The sequence below is a fragment of the Oryzias latipes genome, chromosome 16, assembly GCF_053564925.1.
Source record: "Oryzias latipes strain Hd-rR chromosome 16, Olatipes_Hd-rR_3.1".
In the NCBI taxonomy this organism is placed as follows: domain Eukaryota; kingdom Metazoa; phylum Chordata; class Actinopteri; order Beloniformes; family Adrianichthyidae; genus Oryzias; species Oryzias latipes.
Window position 1 is genome coordinate 33,713,013 of NC_136252.1, and position 20,494 is coordinate 33,733,506.

At 48.0% G+C, this 20,494-nt stretch overlaps 1 protein-coding gene across 6 annotated transcripts in view; it reads left to right on the top strand.

Moving 5' to 3' along the window:
• The window catches only part of satb1b (SATB homeobox 1b), a 57,098-nt gene extending 37,274 nt beyond the window's left edge, over nucleotides 1-19,824 (top strand). For all 6 annotated transcript variants that reach the window (XM_023964087.2, XM_023964091.2, XM_023964090.2 and 3 more), the window contains 2 exons: nucleotides 11,469-11,675; nucleotides 17,458-19,824. In XM_023964087.2, the coding sequence (XP_023819855.1) occupies nucleotides 11,469-11,675; nucleotides 17,458-18,072 (822 nt within the window). In that variant the 3' untranslated portion in view covers nucleotides 18,073-19,824. The remainder of the gene's footprint in view (nucleotides 1-11,468; nucleotides 11,676-17,457) is intronic.
• The last annotated feature ends 670 nt before the right edge of the window (nucleotides 19,825-20,494 follow it).

The window sequence follows — 20,494 nt, forward strand, 5'->3', positions numbered from 1 at the left end:
AAGCCTTATTACTTCATCAGATTAATGGCTGCCGCTCTCTTCGGGACCCAGCCCGCGGTTAATTTCCGTAATCCGTGCAGCCGCCCAGATGCCGTTCACTCTCTGATAAAATTCATTGATCGAGCGATCCGAGTCGGGAGGCGGAGCTTCGGGAGGCAGGACGGGTCCGACCCCCGGCGGTTACACATGGTCTATCAGGGGGTTTCATTCTCAACATGTGAGTGCGACGGACAGCTCCTCTGCCTCCCTTGTTGGGGGGGGGGGGGGGGGGGGGGGGGGTCAGCTGCAGCAGCAGGGGGGGGGGGATGGGTGCATTCTCCCCCCCCCCCCCCCGGAACTTGACTTCCGCGTAGAAAACATCGCCGACCCTTCCTGAGAGGAGCCCCCTCCTGTGGTGAAACAAGCGCCCCAGGAGCCCTGCGCTCCACCCCCCCACCACCACTACCACCGCCACCCTGACTACTCAGTGACCAGCAGATCAGATCACTGTCGGTGCCCCCCTCCCCCCCAGCTCGCTTATTCTCCCCTAAAAGAGGCTACGCTAATTAGCCAGGCTCTAATGAGACAGAATGGCACTGATCTGGTCCACCGCTGCGCCACCGGAGGGGGGAGGGGGGGCAAGCACGGAGGGGGGGGGGTGTGTGCTGGTGCAGCGGAGGGAGGGTGGTGGTGGGGGGGGTTGGTTTATGCCATCTGTCTCCCTGCACTCGCCTGGCACGACAGTCCCTGGTGGACCGAGGGTGGGGGTTGATGGTGACGAGCAACTGCCACATTGGTCCGGGGAGAGGGGGGGCGGGGGGGTGAGGGCTGGTGGGTGGCAGCACTGATGAGCAGAGGAAGGGGGGGGGGGGTGTAGGGGGAGGTGTAAATACTGCAAAATTCTTGACTTCCTGACAGAATCGGCTTTTCCCGTCATCAAATCTTTTCATGTAGAGAACGGCGGCGCCCTGCAACGCCCACTGTTACCCCACTCACTCACACACACACACACACACACACACACACAGACGGCCTGCGTCGCATCAGTCGCCGCCTGACAAGACGAGCAGCTGGCTGACCTTTTTCCCGTGTCTCTTTCTAGACGGTCGTGGAGGAGCCACTTTGCGTTAAAAGTCGAGCTCTGAGGATCTGAAAGGGCCGTTTATTAATTGATTTATTTATTTATCTCCCGCGCCTGCTTGGTTATTAGGTTGCCATGGGAAACGGGCTGAGCCAGGAACCCCCCCCCACCCCCCCCTCCATTATTGAAGGCACAATTTCTTGAACTGGAGACTCAGCTGTCTGAATAATTAACTTAGCCAATGAGTTATCTTGCGAGCGTGGATACCCCCCCCCCCCCCCCCATCTCTGATTGTTTAATGGACAGTGGAATTCCCCTCAGCGCCGCCGCCTGTTTGCTTGAGCCGCCCTCCTCTTCGCAGGGAGCACCGGGTCTGCACTGAGCATGCTCAGAGCATTTTGTGCGTGCGTCTCCCGCCATCTCTCTCACTTACGCCTTACACGCCACCTCTCACCCCATCTGTCTTCCACCGTGCAGTTCTCTCCATCCATCCTTCCTCGCCCTGTGAAGGATCTGCTCTCAGGACGCTCTGCTCATATTTTATGCATTATTAAATGATAAACGCGAGCAGCAGCTATTAGCCGCCTTGCCCCAGCCGAACGCTCTCCAGTTTGAGACGTCGGCCCCGCTCCTGAAGGTGTTGGATACCCACCCGAGCGTCTCCGCCTCTCCTGACGGACCACACAGGGCTTGTTCTGAGGCCCGTTCTCGCTAATCTGATCAGGCAGGCAAATACGCCGGGAAAAGCGCTTTAATGATCCCCCTAATTACCTCAAGTCAATACCAACTGTATTATTAGACTCGGGGAAAATATTCCATTAGGGTGCCCCCCGTGGGAGTCCCCCCTCCCTCCCTCCCTCCCCCCTCCCCACCGTGCACGCCGATGTCACGCGCCGCGCGCCCCCTACGCTTGTAATTAATTTTATTTACACACGCAGGAATGCACAAGGTCGCACCTGCAGCCCGGAGCCGCCCGGCTCGGCCCGCCTAATCAGATCTGTCATAATTACCATTCTGCATGCTTCTGACACACGCCGGGAAATATTTCAATTTAACCGCCGCCGCCGCCACCAGCTCCGGCAGATGCAAGTGTGAGGGGGGGGCTGCACGGGGAGATATTAGGACCCATCCAAGTCCTCATCCGGCTCCTGCTCTCCACTTTATAACTCAACCACAGAAAGGAAAGAAAAGACTTTTCCACATGGATGTTGGCGCCTCTGTGGTTATTTTCACACCTGATTAAAGAAGTTATTAAAAATTAATTTTCCTGCAAGTCGGTGTGAAACTTTTACATTCCAATTATTTAGTTTTTATTAGTATCTGAAGAAAACTTGTAGAGCCATTAAATCACTTATTTACCTGACATAGACAATTTGCTGCTTCTCCGCTATTTCAATCTCTAATTCAATAAGATCAGTCGTGATTTATCAGCTTAATTATACTTTGATATTAGCAATTAAACCCCAGCTTTGAATTAAATCTCAATCAAGCTCTTATAATTGATGGAATCAGACTGCATGTAGGTGCTGTGTGTGCGTTTGTAATGTTTTTTGTTTATCTGGAGTTCATCTCCGGCGTGTTTGTTATCTCGTGTGCATTCATCCTCCATCTGCCTCATCAGTATTGAGCTGAGAAGTGGATAAACAAGAGGTAAATTTGTGGTGGGAGAGTTCTGTTTGAACACGGCGCCGGCAGTGCGATCGCCCAAATATCAGCCCACCACCGGGCTAAACTAGATTACGCCGCAATTTGAACAATCCTAATATTTGCTACAAAGAGGCAGGAGTGCCGGAGCCTCATCAGCCGTTTTGCGCGTAAGATCAATCTGCGACGCTTAATGGGACGACGGATTTAATAACATGTGATGCTGATTGATATTTATGGGCGGGTTGGCTGTCGGCGGAGGTGAGACGCGTCGCCGTTCCTGCTGTGCGGCACCGCGGGGAAACTCCCAGGTTGTTCTGGAGTTGGTTGCAGCTGCCAGGAACTTTGCAGAGAAGCAGTAAAATGTATTGTTAAAGCCAAAAAGCCACACAGATGTTTAATGCGCCCCGTTTTTTTGATGGAGCGGTCATTTGCCTTTGGTTATTCTTTACGCTCCATCTGCTTCTATTTGCCGGCTGGAAAAATTCCCCCCAAACACCTTATCGGCTCGGCGGCGTGACGTCAAGCGCCGCTCGGCTTTGTTGCGTGCGAGTGTTGACGTGTTCCTGCCGCGCTCGCCGTCAATCTGTTCGCGTCCGCGACTCGCTCATTGTACCTGCAGAGGTCGCGACCTCCCCGGTTAGGCCGAGACTTCCCCGCGTGGCGGCTCCGGCAGGATGAGTCAGTTCCTCCGCTGCAGCTCAGCGGCTGACACAAAAGAGGACGGTGACACAATCTGGCAAATGCAAGCGAGTCGTGTTATTAATGACACACATTTTTTAAAAGGACAAATGATTTATATGACTCAGTTTTTTAATCCTTCACAGGCTTTCCTGGAGAGTTCACAATCCGCTTTAGCATTTTCCTCTTTTGTTGTTGCAAATGAAGCCATCCTCCGGGCGTCGTGTTAAAAAAAAAAAAAAAAAGAGCGCGGCTCAACAATAAACCCTTTGATTAACATATGGTGCACAGCTTTGAAAGGTTATAAAATAGCAGCTTTTTGTTGGAAATTCCTGCCACTGTCGTCCTTTTTTTTATTGTTTAGTAAGTAAGAGGAGCTGAGATGAATCCACGATCTGCTGAGATCTAGTAAAAGTGGCTGAAGATGTTTTCCCACCACGTTCTTCACTCAAACTTTCTGAATTAATCATAAACTCTGGAGGTGAACTCCAAGATTGAGCAGATTTTTCTTTTAAAATCTGAACTTTTTCCCGCTTTTAAGGCTAAAAACGCCGCCAATGCTGAGCAAAGAGGAAAGCGGAAGCACCTGTTGGTGCATCTAGTGCCTGCATTGAACTTTATTCTGAATCAATCTATTGATCAAAACGTTTCCTGGAAGGCAGTTTGGTTAATATCAGCTGAGGGCCTTGAGCAAAAAAAAAGTTCTGCTGTTGTTGAAGATCATCTCCATGTCAAAACACTGCTGGCTGTTGTTTTTAGCAGAGCTCACGTCTCTAATGAGCAGATAAAACTGACGCTCATCTGGATGCTCTGTGATAATTATCCCGTTAAACTCTCATATGAACAACAAATTCCATTGTTTCTGTCGCCGTTGCTGCTCAGATTCCAACCAGGAGGGAGAGAAAATATTTAGACAGACCTTTGTTCTTCGCTGAAGGTCTAAAGCTCCGTCGGAAGCGTCCGAGCGACCGCGTTACCACTGTGCATGTCCAGAACGTGTAAACCGCGCGACGACGCTCGCTGAAAGTTAAACCCGTTGAACTTTGACCAATCGGAGACTCTGATCTGGTAGTGACGTATGAATCCATGGAGGTGCCAACCGTTTGAAGATCAATCATGAAGGAGAAATGAATAACTCCGGTTTGTGATATTGCACGGCATTTGGACATGCGCTCGCCTCGGTTGAGTTATCGTGGCTCTGTGACTGTCAACGCGATTCCAATGGATTCTGATGTGGAGAAAAGCAGCTTTTCATGGTTTCAGGAACGTAAAATCCCATCAGTTTCTACCTGCCGTGTCTGGAAGTGTGCATTAAAACTCAAACCTTTAAAGGCAACAACTAAAAAGGTTAAAACAAATAAAGAGTAAAATATAAACTGAGCAAAATGGTAAATAAATGCAAAAGCAGAAACAAAACCAAACGCACCAGCAGAGACAGGAGTACGTCAAATCTGGCTGTAAAAGTAAGTTTCTACAAGTTTTTCAAGTGTTGAATATCAGAGTTACGGTCGTTTTTCTGCTCTGTGGGCATCGCCATCATGTCCGTTTATGACCTCACAAACTTCTGACCTTGAAAAAAGTTACGAGGGAAGAACATCAACAATGTTGTGGAACAAACTAAGACGGTCTCATGCTTTTCAAAAGGCCATGTCCCAGCTCAATCCTTAGTAAAATACATAAAAAAACAATGAGATTCAAAACGGTCGTCATGGAAACAAAGTCTCATTTTTTTACTACGCATTGAATGGAGAGTCACCTCCTGGTTACCTGGTGAACAGACCAGACTGCCAGAAACGTAACTTTTAAACCGGATTCAAACAGGAAGTCGGCATCTTAAAACCGCTCTTAGGACATCATGCAGTTACAATATTTGATCATATGGGGGCGCCGTGCCCAAAACAAGATGGGGGGGGGGGGCGGGGTTAAATTATTTTTGCTCCTTTGTGTTGAACAAATGGACGTTTTTACCTTCCCTTTAATCTAATGGCGAAGCACCTGCATCTAGGTGTGTAATGATTGATGTTCTATTCGATCCATGTCATGATTTGTGGTTGCTGATCCAATACATGGTCCGATTCACTACCACACTGTATGGTCACACGTCTTTGAAAATGTGTTCATTTTCTGCTGCCATGACGCGTGTTGTCTGGCGTGATTCACCTGGTCATTTTTACGTTACAATAAAATAAACCCATCCGGCCTCAATCCAAATGTTTTCCCACAGAATCGATTTATTTGATTTTAAAACTACTTTTTGTAATGGTTAATTCAATTACCAACTTGGCTCAGACTCATCGATCTGGTTGGATTGTAGGTATAAAAAATGGATGAACCCATTAAGATCCCTACTTTCATCCCTTTTCTCTGTTGTCGCTTGTTTCACGTGGTCACCGGACCGCACCAGAGTTCACTTGCAAGCAAACAAAACCCTTGTTTACTTGTTTGGTCCACATTGGAGTTCAGGTGACCTTTCACACCTGTCATGCACTGCATGCCGTCTGAGTCAACACAGTGTAGTGTGGACCATATAGCTCAGTGTGAACGCGTTGAAGACTTGTGGTCTTTAACCCTTTAACGCCAGAGTGTTGACGTTCTTTGAACTGCTGTATCTCTTTGACAGTAACGTGATTCTTTGTAGAAGTATTTATGTAATTCACTTAAATCACATAAATGGTGAAAGATGTACGGAATGCCAAAGGGCGGGTGTTGTTTAGGCGTCGCCGGCGACATCTCTGGTGTTAAAGGGTTCAACTCTACAGTCCGTTTTTGGTCGTTTTTCGTCTGCGGTAGTTCTGTCTGCCAGCTTCGTGGAGGAAGAACGGAGTAAGGCATCATCTTCATCCCACTTCTAGCTCTTTCGGAGACACAGAGGAGGTTGTTTTGGCTCCCCTCCAACAACTGTCCCAGTTTTCCAAAAATCCCCTCCTCTGACTCTTTCTTTTCCCCCTTTTTTTTGGTCATTTTTAGTGCTTGTGGCGCTTCATCTTTTCATTAGCCGTCTTTGAAGCTTTATTTTTGGTCGGGTAGTAATTGAAGGCTAGACGGGGGGACGGGGAGGGGGGGCACAATGGCGAATTGATGGACATCTGTTGGCTTATTTTATTTATTTTGGCGGTGGCCGAGGTCATCTTGATGGGGCTGATAACAAGCAAATGAGATTAAGGGGAAGGTGTTGGCCCGGGCCATGTGACCAGTCTGCCCCGCAGAGAAGCCCGTTTGTCTCCGCTCGCTAGGCGCCATGTTCTGCACGGCCGGGTGAGCCCCAGGAGAGTTCTGGACGCCGGTCTGCTGAGGATCATGGGTCTGGGCTCTAATGCGAACTCCTCACTCACTGGGTTTAACACTCGCTGACGGGATCGGAGCTGCAGACCACAGGACGGCTACACGGTGGTGGTTGTTGTTCTAAACAAATTATTAATTAAAAGCGCGGTACCAGCGGCGGCGGATTATGCTGCAATATTGTCGCAGGTGTGTGCCAGCATAGTAAGATAATCCTGTGCCTGTCAATATATATTCAGCTTTTCAATGAACCTGTTTACAGCATCTGTGAGTTTAATCATGTTTTACCCAACAGACCGCATTTCCAGTTCAGGCAGGAAGTTGCTAAAGAATATTAATTATGCGGATCAGCTGAGAGGCCAGCTTGTTTTCTGGTTTAGAAGAAAACTTTCCCCAAATAATTCTCTAGTTTGAAGAAAGGTTCAAATCTTCTACCTTCTTTTGGATCATTTCTGGTTGTGGTCTGTTGATCACAGCATATTGTTCCGTTTCCTGTTGGTCTTTTGATTGTTGCTGCTCTTAATCGGTGGTCTTCACGTCCTTCCACGTCGAGCACCGTGGCTTCTACGCATCTGATTGATGGAGCCTCACCAGAGGAGTTTTTTGGAGTCTGGCCTCCTGATCTCTTCCGGGAAAAAACCTCCACATCCTCCCAGATTGTCTCGTAACCATGGAGATTAACTGCTGTGCATCGACTTTAGGTGGTAAATGTGTGAGGTTTTCTGGTGTCTGAGCCCCAGAAAGTCTGGATTCATCGACACGTCTCCAACTGTCGTCCTAAGTGGTCTCAAGGTCTGACGTTTGTTACACAAGAACCCTAAAGTAAGCATTTTGAGCCTCACACGCATGTTAACTCCTGTAAGTTTGGATATTTGACACACAAACTTGAAAAATTAGGAGTAAAAAGTGAAAAACGTTGCCTAAAATTCTCTGACAGTTTGTACCTCACAAATTACTTTAAGGGAAATTTGCCTTTTCTTCTTCTTCTTGTTTTCATTTTGGCAGCGAAAGCGAACGGGATCCGCTGCGAGGAGTTGTCCCGTGTTGCGTGGCTCGCTCTGCTTTGCGAGCTGGGCGGGGCTTAGCCGCAGAGGTCAAATGCAGACCAAAGTGTGGCGACGTGGCACATTTGGAAAGATCTCTTCTGCTGTCTACATGTAAAGATCCGTTAGCTTCCAGAACCGAGTCGCCCCACCTTCCACCGTTAGGATGAGTTTGTCCTCTCAGCCGTGGGCATCGGTCGGCTGACGGTTTACGGCGCCGCCGCTTTTCCTAAACAAATGTAGGTTATCTGTAAGCGGCCGTGACCCCTTTAATAAATCACAGCTCGCTGTGCTGGTCCTCAGCCGGGCCCGTTCTGAGCTCTTTGTTCTGTTTATTTATAGAGAGCCCTTAATGATCTTCAGCAAAACCCAGAGCACACTGGATTGAAGAGCCCTAGATTTTTGTTTTCTGGAACGTATTGGGACACTTGAGCGGCAGGGGCAGCAAGTTGCATGATCCAATCAAGAGCAGTTGGTGCTTGTCAGCTGCGGTGGAGTGCCTCCACAAATTACATTAAACAATAAAGGGGAAAACCGAGTTACAGCGGTGTGATCGGATCACCGGAGTGGGGGAATGTTGAACAGCCGGTCCTGATCTGCTGCTGAAATGCTCGTAGGTTGGACGTCCTACCACGGCGGCGTTTCGCCGCTTCCTGAAGATGGTTAACAGGTTTATTCATCCTTCAAGAGCAAACTTTTCTCCTCGCTGCTGTGCCCGCCCTGTGGAAGCAATGCAATTACACAAACACAAGCGGCTCTTGATGCGGCCGTGGAAACTGCTGACTGTCCTCGGAGCTGGCCGACGGCGCGTTAACGGCTGCTCGGCGCTCATCGCACACAAGTGTTTTCTTTTTTTTTTCTTCAGCCCCCTCTGTGAAGCTAAAGTCCTGCTCAGGAACTGTTGCAGTGATGAAGTCATGTTTTGTTTTTGTTTTTTTTTGTCCTCAAATGGACTCGCTGGCGTTGAGAAGTTCACGTCGTGCTTTTGTTTGACGGCTCTGCTACTTTGGGTTTAATCCTGCTGGTTTGGGGAGTGTTTGAGTTGGATTACTCCATGGTTGGGCTGCGGTACTGTTTCCCTGGCTTTGACAAGATGGTGTGTGTGTGTGTGTGTTTGTGCGTCTGTGCTGTGTGCGTTTGTCAATACCGAATCAGCTGAAACCACAGACAGCCCAACCGGAGCGCCGTCCAAATCCCTCTGCATGCAAATTAAAAACGCAACAATAAACGTGGCAAAGGAACAAGGTGGGCATGCAGGCTTTATGGCCCCCTCTACTCGCGCCCCCACCACCCACATCTCTCCCGCCTTCATCCTCATCTGGTCTTTATGTTTCTCCTCCTCTCTGTCTCCTCCAAAAGCCCTCATGGGTTTGATGTGGCTTATGGGAGGAGTTGGAACGGGGGACGACCTAACTGCTGAGTTATCTCCGGCGCGCAGCGAGGCGGCGAGGCGCTGCCCCGCGTGTCTGCGCGCGGACCAGCAGCGCCGTGTAATCCCGTGGAAATGAAAGGTGCTGCCGCACACTGGCCGGGAGATTACAGCACCGCTCTGTCGCGCTGCCAGAACACGCCACCCGGCTGGAAGAGGAGCCGTGCGTGACGCAACCACACAAGTCGCCCCCGTCCTCTCCTGCAGCTCCAGCCTGTTTCGCTCTCCCACACGGTGTGTTGTTCCTCTCCTCGCACTCTCATTGGCCTGCTGAGCTTCAGGTCATCACGTCTGATGGCGTGCCTCAGCCTCTGAAGAGCCCTTCAGCCGGCCGGGCTCGCCGCCCCGCTGGGCTCCACCAGCAAACACAGATGTCACTGCAAACGTCTGCAGCTCAGAGCGCCACCGCTTCTTCCGTCACCGCTCAGGGCGCCGCCTCTTCCTTAACCTCCAGGATTTTCCTCTTAGCTCAGTTGGAAACTGTTTAGACACAAATACAGGGCCGCTCACTGACCCTCATTTCTATGCAATTCCAACCTAAAAGAGGAATTCAAACACGTCGCCACCAGTTTAGACATTTTAAACTCTGAAATCAACTACCAGAAATGATCATAGCTGCTTAAAGTCCCAATCCAACTTTAGAATTGAAATAAACTCTCATTTCTAAGACCTATTTTCTGCAGGGCTGCAGGAGCATCATTAGAAATTTGCTTTTGGGTTGTGGGAAGCACTGTTGCAGAAGTTAGCCCACCTAAATTCCCAGCATGCCTTTGTTTTACACTGTCCTGCTAGCCGATAGCATGTCACAAGCCCAAGCTAGCTGTAGCGTAGCAACACAACGGTGAGCAATGTGTCCAGCCGCAGAGGTTAGAGCCAGATTCCAGCTCAGACCAGGAAAACGAAGACGTACGACGATGGTTACTTAAAAAAGAAAGTTACCTCAGAATAGTTTGGAAAATCCCTGCCTGTGAGTCTATAGAGCTGTTAATTTAGTCAGCAATGTATGTTTAGGTCAAAGAAGCGTTAGCATTAGCCGTTCTATGGGAAATTCCATTATACGTTAGCATCAAGCTAGCAGACTTTGGCTTTACTGCTATTATGTGTAAAAGATCAATCTCTACTTTTATGGATGGATTATTGATTTTGATTTTTTTTTTTAAATCAACCCTGCCCTAGGAGAAAGCAAGATTAGTCCCGACCACGGCGGTAGCTGCGTCATAAGTCCAAGGTTTTCAAACGCCCGCTCTCATCTGCTCCTGATCAACACGATTGGAATAAAGAAATACTCAGAAACGCAGTTTTAAACATAAATTCTTGTATATGTGTCTTCCATCATAAGAAAAATGCTACAAGAACATGTTAAAAACACCAAAAAATACCATTTTCATTGACCCACTCTAAGGAAAATCGTGCTTTAATACGTCATATGGAGAACACATATAAAGACAAGTAAGCAAAAAATTGTGTTTCTGAGTTTCTTGATTCAAATCGTTGTGGACCAGGAGCAGATGAAGAAATGACGTCTGAAACATGTCGCGCCTGGAATCTGGCTCCAAACTTTTCCGCTGGATCGCTTCAATGTGACGCGCCATTGTTGTTGCAGCAGAAATGTACGATTGGGGTTGTGATGGGCTGTAAGCTAGCGGGAGAGAGGGTTAACAAAAATTTCGTGAGATATCAGCGTGGGAGCGGGGTCACTCTACGCCTACAGTCCCCCTCACAATTTCTAATAAACTTGTGCCGCTCTGCAGAAACTATGTCCTCGAAAAGAACATGTTTTTTTTTTAATTTTCCCATTAAACGGCATAACCATGATTGAAATACCACTGGGAATGCTTTGAAAATGGATCTGACTTAAATCAGAGCCGTCATAGAAATTATAATATATCCTAAGAATTCCCAGAGTTGTGAAGGTTTTTTACTACGGTTTTCCATATATTTTTTTTCTTGAGACAAACCTAACGAGAGTATCTGCAGCCATAGTAGTTCCCTGTTTGGGTGACTGTTACAGAAGCTGTTACGTCGATGTTGAAGAGTGTAGCTTTTGGTTAAAAAAGCTGGAGGACAGTCTTTTGCTGGAGCTTCCGGTCATCTCTTGGTTTTGTGGTCCCCTGCTAACGGTGACCCTCTGCTCTTTCTGGGGGGGGGGGTCTCTGCGACGACCTTGGTCATCTACAAACTTCATGTAGATCCACGATCCGGTTTTATGTCTTTTAAATCTTTCTAACAGAATAGATTCAAAGGGGTTTCAGAGGGTGTGAGTGCGGACGGGTTGTTCTTCCTGAAACCTTCCTGAAGGTGGCTCACCTGGTGTCCACACCTCTCCTTCCAGGGCTGGCTCTGCGAGCTGCTGCGGTGGAAAGAGGATCCGTCTCCAGAGAACCGGACTCTGTGGGAGAACCTCTCAATGATCCGACGCTTCCTGAGCCTGTCTCAAGCCGAGCGCGACGTCATCTACGAGCAGGAGAGCAGCGCCGGCCAGCAGCACCACGGCGAGCGGCCCACGCACCTCATCCACCTGTCCGCTGACCCGCTGCAGGTGAGACCTCAGTCCAAAACCAAATCGTTGATCTGTGGATCCGTGCACGGATCTGTGCACGGGTCAACAGATCAACGCTGACGAACAGCTGATGGCGTCGGAAACAAACCCCTCTTTTCTTCTTTGATGTAATTGTCGCCAAGGTTCCTGCAAAGTTAACAAACTGCACTAAAGGAGGATTAATGAAGACTCGTAAATTAGACGCACAACACTTCTGAGCCCCCCCCTCCGGTTTCCAGTAAAAGCCGCTTTCACAGATATCATTAGGCTTAACTTCTGCAACAGAACTGCTTTACATCAGGCATGAATAGAAAATAAGAGTCTTGCTTAACGGTGGAAACATCTTAATGAAGTACAATCATACTTCTATTAAAAGTCCGTGCCACAGCTGACTGGCTGATCACTTATTCGGTTACTTGGATACATGACCAGCGTCTCACAAAGACGCTCATTTACGGGATATAAATAAAGTAATAGGATTTCTTTACAAATCAGCCGTAGCAGATGTGGAAGGAGGGACTTTTTTAGAACACTTAGCATGCAAACAGAAATGGAAGAAATAGAATTATTCTTGATTTAATGGTGTCGTTCAGAAGCGTCCATAAAAGACCAGTGTTTAAGGATTTTCTGCCGGTCTGTCTCTAATGTGACGCATGAGCCAAACTGGCTCACATTTGCTCCACATGGATGGTCATGGCTCTACAGTTAAAAATAAATAAATAAATTTTAAAAAAATCACATTTCTGGTAGATTTATGCAGCTGGCAGACGGTCCCTGCAAAGTGCTGCTATCTGAACCCCCCCCCCCATTATGAAACAGACAGTGTCTGACGCAGAAACAGAGATAAAAGAGCCGCTATTCTGCGGGTCGGCAGGGGCCGGCAATGCTGTGCTCTGGAGTGATGCGTGTTTGACAGCAACGGGTGGCGGACGGTGAAGTTTGAGCCTCGGCTGTATCGGAGAAATACCACCCCCCCCCCCTCCAACGTTCCAAACAGGAAGTACCTGCCGGCTCCAAGAAGCCAAAACCCCATAGACTTCTACAGAGCAATAAACAGCTGATACTCAGTCATTCTATTGGTCATAACTCCTCTGATACATCCTTTCAACGTGTCTTTTTTGATAATCCTCAATTTTCCATCATTTTTTTCTATTTCTAATTCAAGTTATTCTATGACTTCATGTTCTTTATGATGTCATGTTTATCATAATTGCAGGAATGAAGCCCATTGAGACGACTAAGGTTGTAATATTCGTCAATAGAAATGAAATTGAATTGAAATAAACTGACCAATCAGAGGCCTCAATAAAAGAAGGTGGAGCCTGCTGGCCCCCACGTTGAACATTCAAAACATTTGATGGATTGTAGCCCACTTTTTAGTGGTAGAGGTGTGGCCTTCCAACAAGCCCACTCCTGATTGGGGAGAGTGGTTTCCATAGAAACGTATTGCCGCAAAAGCCCCGACTGCCCTTACGGGTGCATTCAGGCTGTCTGCGGGGGGAAGATGGTCAAACCTGTACGCAGGTGTGTGATTGGTGGTTGGAAACGAGGAAATTAGACGATGTCATGTGTGTGAACATCCTTCAGGCACTAAGGGGTCAGTCAGGGGCCAGTAATCACACTACCACGCTAACGCTAAGAGTGTGGCTGCTCACCGTATGACGGCATTGCCCGTACGTCACAACTTCCATTGGCGTTAAAGATACTTCACAAATACACTTACCGCACCGCTGACGTCCTATGAGGGGCACCGTACGAGCCTCAAGGGGAACTGTGAGACACACCTGAGTTCTTCTTCGGACGCTCCTCTCAAAGACCGTCCACGGACCCGTTCAATCCAAAAACCAGTTAGGGGTCAAAGCTTCACTGATAACACGTAGACTTTCTATTCAAACCCGATCGAGTGACGTCTCACAGAAAACCGATGACCTCCTACAAAGCGAGCCAATTCAGTCGCCGCTTTTGCGAGCGGCGGACGCTGCTGTGTCGGCGCCCGACGTCGTACGCAAACGTTGATTGGCCCAAATTGGTCTGAATTGGTGTTTCTATGGCAACCGCTCTCACCAATCAAGAGTGAGCTTGTTGGAAGGCCACACCCCTACCACTACGCAAACCACTTATGGACGTGAGAGGGGGGCATCTGGCTCGTCCCATTTTTAATGAGGCATCTGATTGGTCGGTTTCTAACTTGAATTGAGGAAATAGTATGAAAAATAAACTGGAATTATCAAGATGTTAAAGAAGTTATCGGAGCCAGAACGGTTCTTCTGACCAAAAGAATGACTGACAGCTGGGCATTTCTCCTGGGGGAGGGGTCACTCAGTCCAGTACTCGGATACAGTCTCCTTCTTTCTCTTTCGGCTTTTCCCATCAGGGGTCGCCACAGCGAATCATCCTTTTCCACCTCACTCTATCATGGACATCTTCTACCCTAACATTAGCCAACTTCATGTCCTCTGTTAAGACATCCATGTATCTCCTCTTTGGCCGTCCTCTTGCCCTCCTGCCAGGCAGCTCCATCTCCAACATCCTTCTACCAATATATCCACTATCCCTCCTCTGAACATGTCCAAACCATCTCAGTCTGGCTTCTCTGACTTTGTCGCTGACACAGGCAACATGAGCCGTCCCTCTGATGTACTCGTTCCTTATCCTGTCTAACCTGGTCACTCCTAAGGAGAACCTCAACATCTTCATCTCCGCTACCTCCATCTCAGCCTCTTGTCTCTGTCTCACTGCTACCGTCTCTAACCCATAGAGCAGAGCTGGTCTCACCACTGTCTTGTACACCTTTCCTTTGAGTCTTGCTGGCACTCTTCTGTCACACAACACTCCTGACACTTTCCTCCAACCGCTCCAACCTGCCTGCACTCGCCTCTTCACCTCTTTTCCACAATCCCCATCACACTGAACTGTTGACCCCAAGTACTTAAACTCCTGCACCTTCTTCACCTCAGTCCCCTGTAACCTAACGCTTCTACCTTGATCCCTCTCGTTCAGACACATGTATTCTGTCTTACTACGACTGACCTTCATACCTCTTCTTTCCAGAGCAAACCTCCACCTCTCTAGCTGTTCCTCCACCTGCTCTCTACTCTCACTGCAAATTACAATGTCATCCGCAAACATCATTGTCCAGGGAGATTCCTGTCTTACCTCGTCTGTCAGCCTGTCCATCAGCATAGCAAACAAAAAAGGACTCAAAGCTGATCCTTGGTGTAGTCCCACCTCCACCTTGAACTCCTCTGTCTGACCTACAGCACATCTCACCACCGTCATACTTCTCTCATACATGTCCTGAACTACTCTGACATACTTTTCTGCCACTCCAGACGACCTCATACAGTACCACAGCTCCTCCCTCGGCACCCTGTCATACGCCTTCTCTAAATCTACGAACACACAATGCAGCTCCTTCTGACCTTCTCTGTACTTTTCCATCAACATTCTCAAAGCAAAAATGGCATCAGTGGTGCTCTTACGGGGCATGAAACCATACTGCTGCTCACAAATCTCCACCTTCTTCCTAAGCCTGGCTTCCACTACTCTTTCCCACAGCTTCATTGTGTGGCTCATCAACTTTATTCCTCTATAGTTGCTGCAGTTCTGCGTGTCACCCTTGTTCTTAAAGATTGGGACCAGAACGCTTCTCCTCCATTCCTCAGGCATCTTCTCACTCTCTAAAATCCTATTGAACAACCTTGTTAGAAATTCCACTGCTGTCTCTCCTAGGCACTTCCATACCTCCACAGGTACGTCATCAGGACCAACGGCCTTTCCGCTCTTCATCCTTTTCAGAGCCTTCCTAACCTCATCCTTTCCAATCTCTGCTACTTCCTGCTCCACAACAACCACATCTTCCTCCCTTCTTTCCCTGTCATTTTCCTCGTTCATCAGCTCCTCAAAATACTCCTTCCATCTTTTCTGTACACTCTCCTGGGTTGTTAGCACCTTTCCATCTCTGTCCTTAATCACCCTTATCTGTTGCACGTCCTTCCCATCTCTGTCTCTCTGTCTGGCTAGCCTGTACAAGTCCTTCTCTCCTTCCTTTGTGTCTAACCTGTCATATAGCTCATCGTAAGCTTTCTGTTTGGCCTTTGCCACCTCTCTCTTCACTCTACGCTGCGCTTCCTTGTACTCCTGTCTACCTTCCTCAGTCCTTTCTACATCCCACTTCCTTTTAGCCAACCTCTTCCTCTGGACGCATTCCTGTACTTCCTCATTCCACCACCAAGTCTCTTTACCGTCTTTCCTCTTTCCAGATGACACACCTAGCACCTTCCTACCTGTTTCCCTGATAATCTCTGCTGTAGTTTCCCAGTCCTCTGGAAGCTCATCCTGACCACCCAGGACCTGCCTCAACTTCTGCCTAAATTCTTCACAAGTTTCTTCATTCTGTAGCTTCCACCACTTGGTCTTCTTTTCTGTTTTCCCTCTCTTCTTCTTCCTGACCTCCAGAGTCATCTTACACACCACCATGCGGTGCTGTCTGGCTACACTCTCTCCTACCACCACTTTGCAGTCATTAACCTCTCTCAAATGACCTCGTCTACATAGGATGTAGTCCACCTGAGTACTCCTACCTCCACTTCTGTATGTCACTCTATGTTCCTCTCTCTTCTGGAAGTAAGTGTTGACTACAGCCATTTCCATCCTCTTCGCAAAGTCCACCACCATCTGTCCCTCCAGATTCCTTTCCTTCACACCAAACCTGCCCATCACCTCCTCATCACCTCTATTGCCCTCACCAACATGCCCATCAAAGTCTGCTCCAATAACAACTCTCTCTCCTCTGGGGAAACTCTCTATGACCTCATCCAACTCACTCCAGAATCTCTCCTTCACTTCTAACTCACAGCCAACCTGTGGCGCATACCCACTGACTACATTCACCATCACCCCTTCAATTTCTAACTTTAGGCTCATCATCCTGTCTGAGACTCTTTTCACCTCTAGAACACTGTTTACAAACTCCCCCTTCAGAATCACACCTACCCCGTTTCTCTTCCTATCAACACCATGATAGAACAGTTTGTATCCTCCTCCAATACTACGTGCCTTGCTGCCCTTCCACCTTGTCTCCTGCACACACAGTACATCTACCTTCCTTCTCTCCATCATGTCTGCCAGCTCTCTGCCTTTCCCTGTCATTGTGCCAACGTTAAGAGTCCCTATTCTCAAACCTATGTTCCTGCCTTTTCCCTTCTCTCTCTGGCCACGGACCCTTCTGCCTCCCCTCTTTCTTCCACCAACAGCAGTCAAATTTCCACCGACACCCTGTAGGTTAACAGCATCGGTGGCGGTCGTTGTTAACCCGGGCCTCGACCGATCCGGTATGTCTAAAGTGTTGTGGATGATTCGCATGGTTATTTTGGCAATTTTTTACGCCGGATGCCCTTCCTGACGCAACCCTCTCTATTTATCCGGGCTTGGGACCGGCACAGAAGTTACTGGCTTGCAACCCCTGTGGCTAGATTCCAGTACTCGGATACAGTCAACCGGTTTTATCCGTCAGTCGCATTGCGGTTAATCAGCCTGGGCTTCGGCGTGGGAACTGCGCCTGTGGTCTCGTCTTCCAGCGCCTCTGCTTCCTCCTCTAAGAAGGAGGGGCGTTTTCTGCTGGAGTGATTGCTCCACGACACGTTCGATTCCTGCAGCCAAGTGCTTGTTGAACACACTGCAGGCGCATTTCTGCTCGCAGCTCATTTGATTTGAGTCGAAGGCCTCATTAAGGTGGTAATAAGTGTTCACTGATACCGTTCCCCTCCGTCTCCCCCCGCAGACTCAGCCCACTCAGACTCAGCAGCACCAGCCCTCTCTGTCCCTCCACCCATCCCAGCCTCTGCTGTCCCAGCAGCCTTTGCAGCAGCTGCAGCAGGCCACCCCGGGCCCCCGCCTGCCGCCCCGTCAGCCCTCCACAGCCTCCCCGGCTGAGACGGAGGACGAGGGCAGCCGAGGAGGGAGCATCAAGTCGCGCACCAGCGGGGGGAAGATCTCCTTGGAGGCTCTGGGGATCCTGCAGAGCTTCATCCAGGACGTGGGGCTGTACCCTGACGAGGAGGCGGTCCACACCCTGTCCGCCCAGCTGGACCTGCCCAAGCTCACCATCATCAAGTTCTTCCAGAGCCAGCGCTTTTACGTCAATCATCCAGCCAAGCTGCCCAAGGAGACCAGCAACAACAACAACAACAACAGCGCCACAGTCAACAACAACAACACAAACGGCAGCGGCAGCAGCAGCAGCAGCCCCGCCTTCGACGAGGAGCTGACGGACTTCAGGGAGAGCGGCGAGCTGCTGAAGGAGCTGGACGAGAGCACGCAGACCAACAGCACCATCTTCTCCATCAAGATCGAGGAACAGCTGAGCCGCGCCGCCGAGGCCGAGGTCAAGGAGTAGACCCCGCCCACCAGCCAAAAAAACTCATCTGCACACAGAGACTGGCACCTGCGCCGAACGAGGCGCCACGCTCGGCCCACGAAGACGAGCGCGTCCTCCGCCAGAGGAGCGCTCCAGAAACTGACAGGCGAGTTGTCACACTGGAAAATCCGTGTCGGGTTCAGCGAAACGAGAACTACTTTTCGGATTTTGTAAAAGTTGTATTATTGACTGTAAAGACTGACGCATCATTTACGTAATCTGCACAAAAACCAGTAATCTGAGTATGTTGCCGTGAATATTTGCCGACTGCACTCGATGTTTGTTTTACACTGACTGAGCTACTGACCGGGTTCTGAAAGGAGAAGTTCTCCTGGAGTTTGCAGGACTTTAAAAGGTGTTGGTGACAATTAACTGGAAGGTTTTTTTGGTTTTTTCCTTATTTGGCAAAAAAAAGGCAAATGAGATCAAGGACCAAGCAGTTGTCGAGGCCTTAATCCTGAGGTGTCGCGTCTGGAGCCTGCTGGCAGAGGAGCATGCTGGGATTATGGTCACTTCAGCCTCAGTCGCTTATTTATTAGGGAAGAAATATAAATATATATAAATACATATATAGACATTATATTGTAACTGTTAAAAAAAGACATTCTTAAAGAAACTATGCCAACAAATGCCTTGTACTATACGGCACTGCCGACGTTAGATTATTTTGCAAAACCTCGGTCACTGTAACTCTGAAATGCCACACAGTCAGAAATGTGATGTTTTTGTTGTCTGACATTATTTATTTGCAGTTTTTAACGTAAAAAAAAAACTTGATTTATGACGTTCCTCACTTGGCGCTTTCTCTTTTTTTTTTCTGTTTTTATTTTATTTTTTTAATTCCGCCAACTTGTTTTCTATTTATAAACGGATGGGCGGCAAAAAACGAAAAGTGTCTTAAACGTTTTAAGAAGAAGAAATGTGCTTTAAAGATCGCCTCTAAAGTGCTGTGTGTCGAGCGGCTTATGCTACAAGCTTCACGATCGATGTCGTATGCAATTTTTACTATCATGCAAATAAGCTTAGGTGAAACGATTAACCTATAGGACACCTTAGAGAGAAAAACATATGCAATCTGTGTGAAAATCGATGTCTGCGATGTGTCTTCCTTTGGTCATCGATCTCCTGTACAAAAAGTCTTTGTTTTTTTAGGAGTTCAACAAAAAACAAACAAATCCAATCAGAAGGGGTCATCGGTGGTTAATGACGCACTGAAACTGTTGTTTTTTTCCTTCCGTTTGTGGCATTAACTCCACCGGACTCCGTCACTCCCACACGGGTCGTAGTGGAGATCAAAGGCGAGTGGATCTGTCTGGAACCCGGCTGAGGTCACCGTTTGTAAAGCTGTAAATATCCCATCATCATCCCTCCTTCCTGTAAATATACTCTCTGGGTTTGGATTCGGCGCCTCTTCCTCTCAGACGGACTGTACCTGCAGCACCTGTGGAAGCCTGAGGTGAACGGAGGCGAGGCGTGACCACCTGGAGCAGCACAGGTGTGCCGGCGCGGGGGTGAACCCCAGAGGGGGGCAGGTGTGTGCGCACCTTCAGGATGTTTCTCTCACCTCCAGAAATGTGCCAGCGCTCCCTCGATGTTCTCTTTTCTGTTTTTTTTTTATGAATAAAAATCCAGACTGTAACTTTGTGTGTTTGCAAAAAATAAAAACATTTTTTTTCTATCTGAAAGAAAAATGATGCACATGAAAAAATAAAGAGGCACCGTTTAGCATCATTGTTTCTCCTTTCTTTTTGGATTCCCGAGCGGTTTCTGGCGGCTGCCAGCGACCGACGGGACGGGAGGAAGCGCCATAAACAGAAACTGTTGGTCAGCAGTGCTAAAAAAAACTACAAATGTTATTTATAGCTCCAAAATGTCAATGAAAACGGCTATATGTGTTTAAATACATGAATAAGAGCAAAGAACTAACTTTAAAACGTTATCAAGTTTGCTAAAATCTTTGAATTATTTAAAATAAAATACTAAATAAATTTATTCAGTCGGTAAAATCTGGACCGGAACAATCTGAAACCGCATTTAGTGAAAAAAGCAAAGCTGGGAGGGAAAACGGTTTCAAAAAGTCGGCTTTAGAAATGCAGTGGATTCTGATAATGGTGCTAAAGCAAAACGATGTACTAAAAAAACCAGGTAAATACGGTAACTTCAAACAATATTTTAAATCAAAAAGAAACGGAACTATGTTTAATGAAATGGTGTCTTAGATTTGTCAAAAACAAACATTAATGCTGTAAAAAATCTACTGACAATAATCGGACATTCACACGTTTGTTAAAGCGGCTCAATTTCTATTAGTAAAAAAATAATGTTAAGCTGTTGCAGATAAAACGTCATTTTTATCCTAAAAGCTGAATCAATAACAACAATAAATGAGAGGAAGAAATTC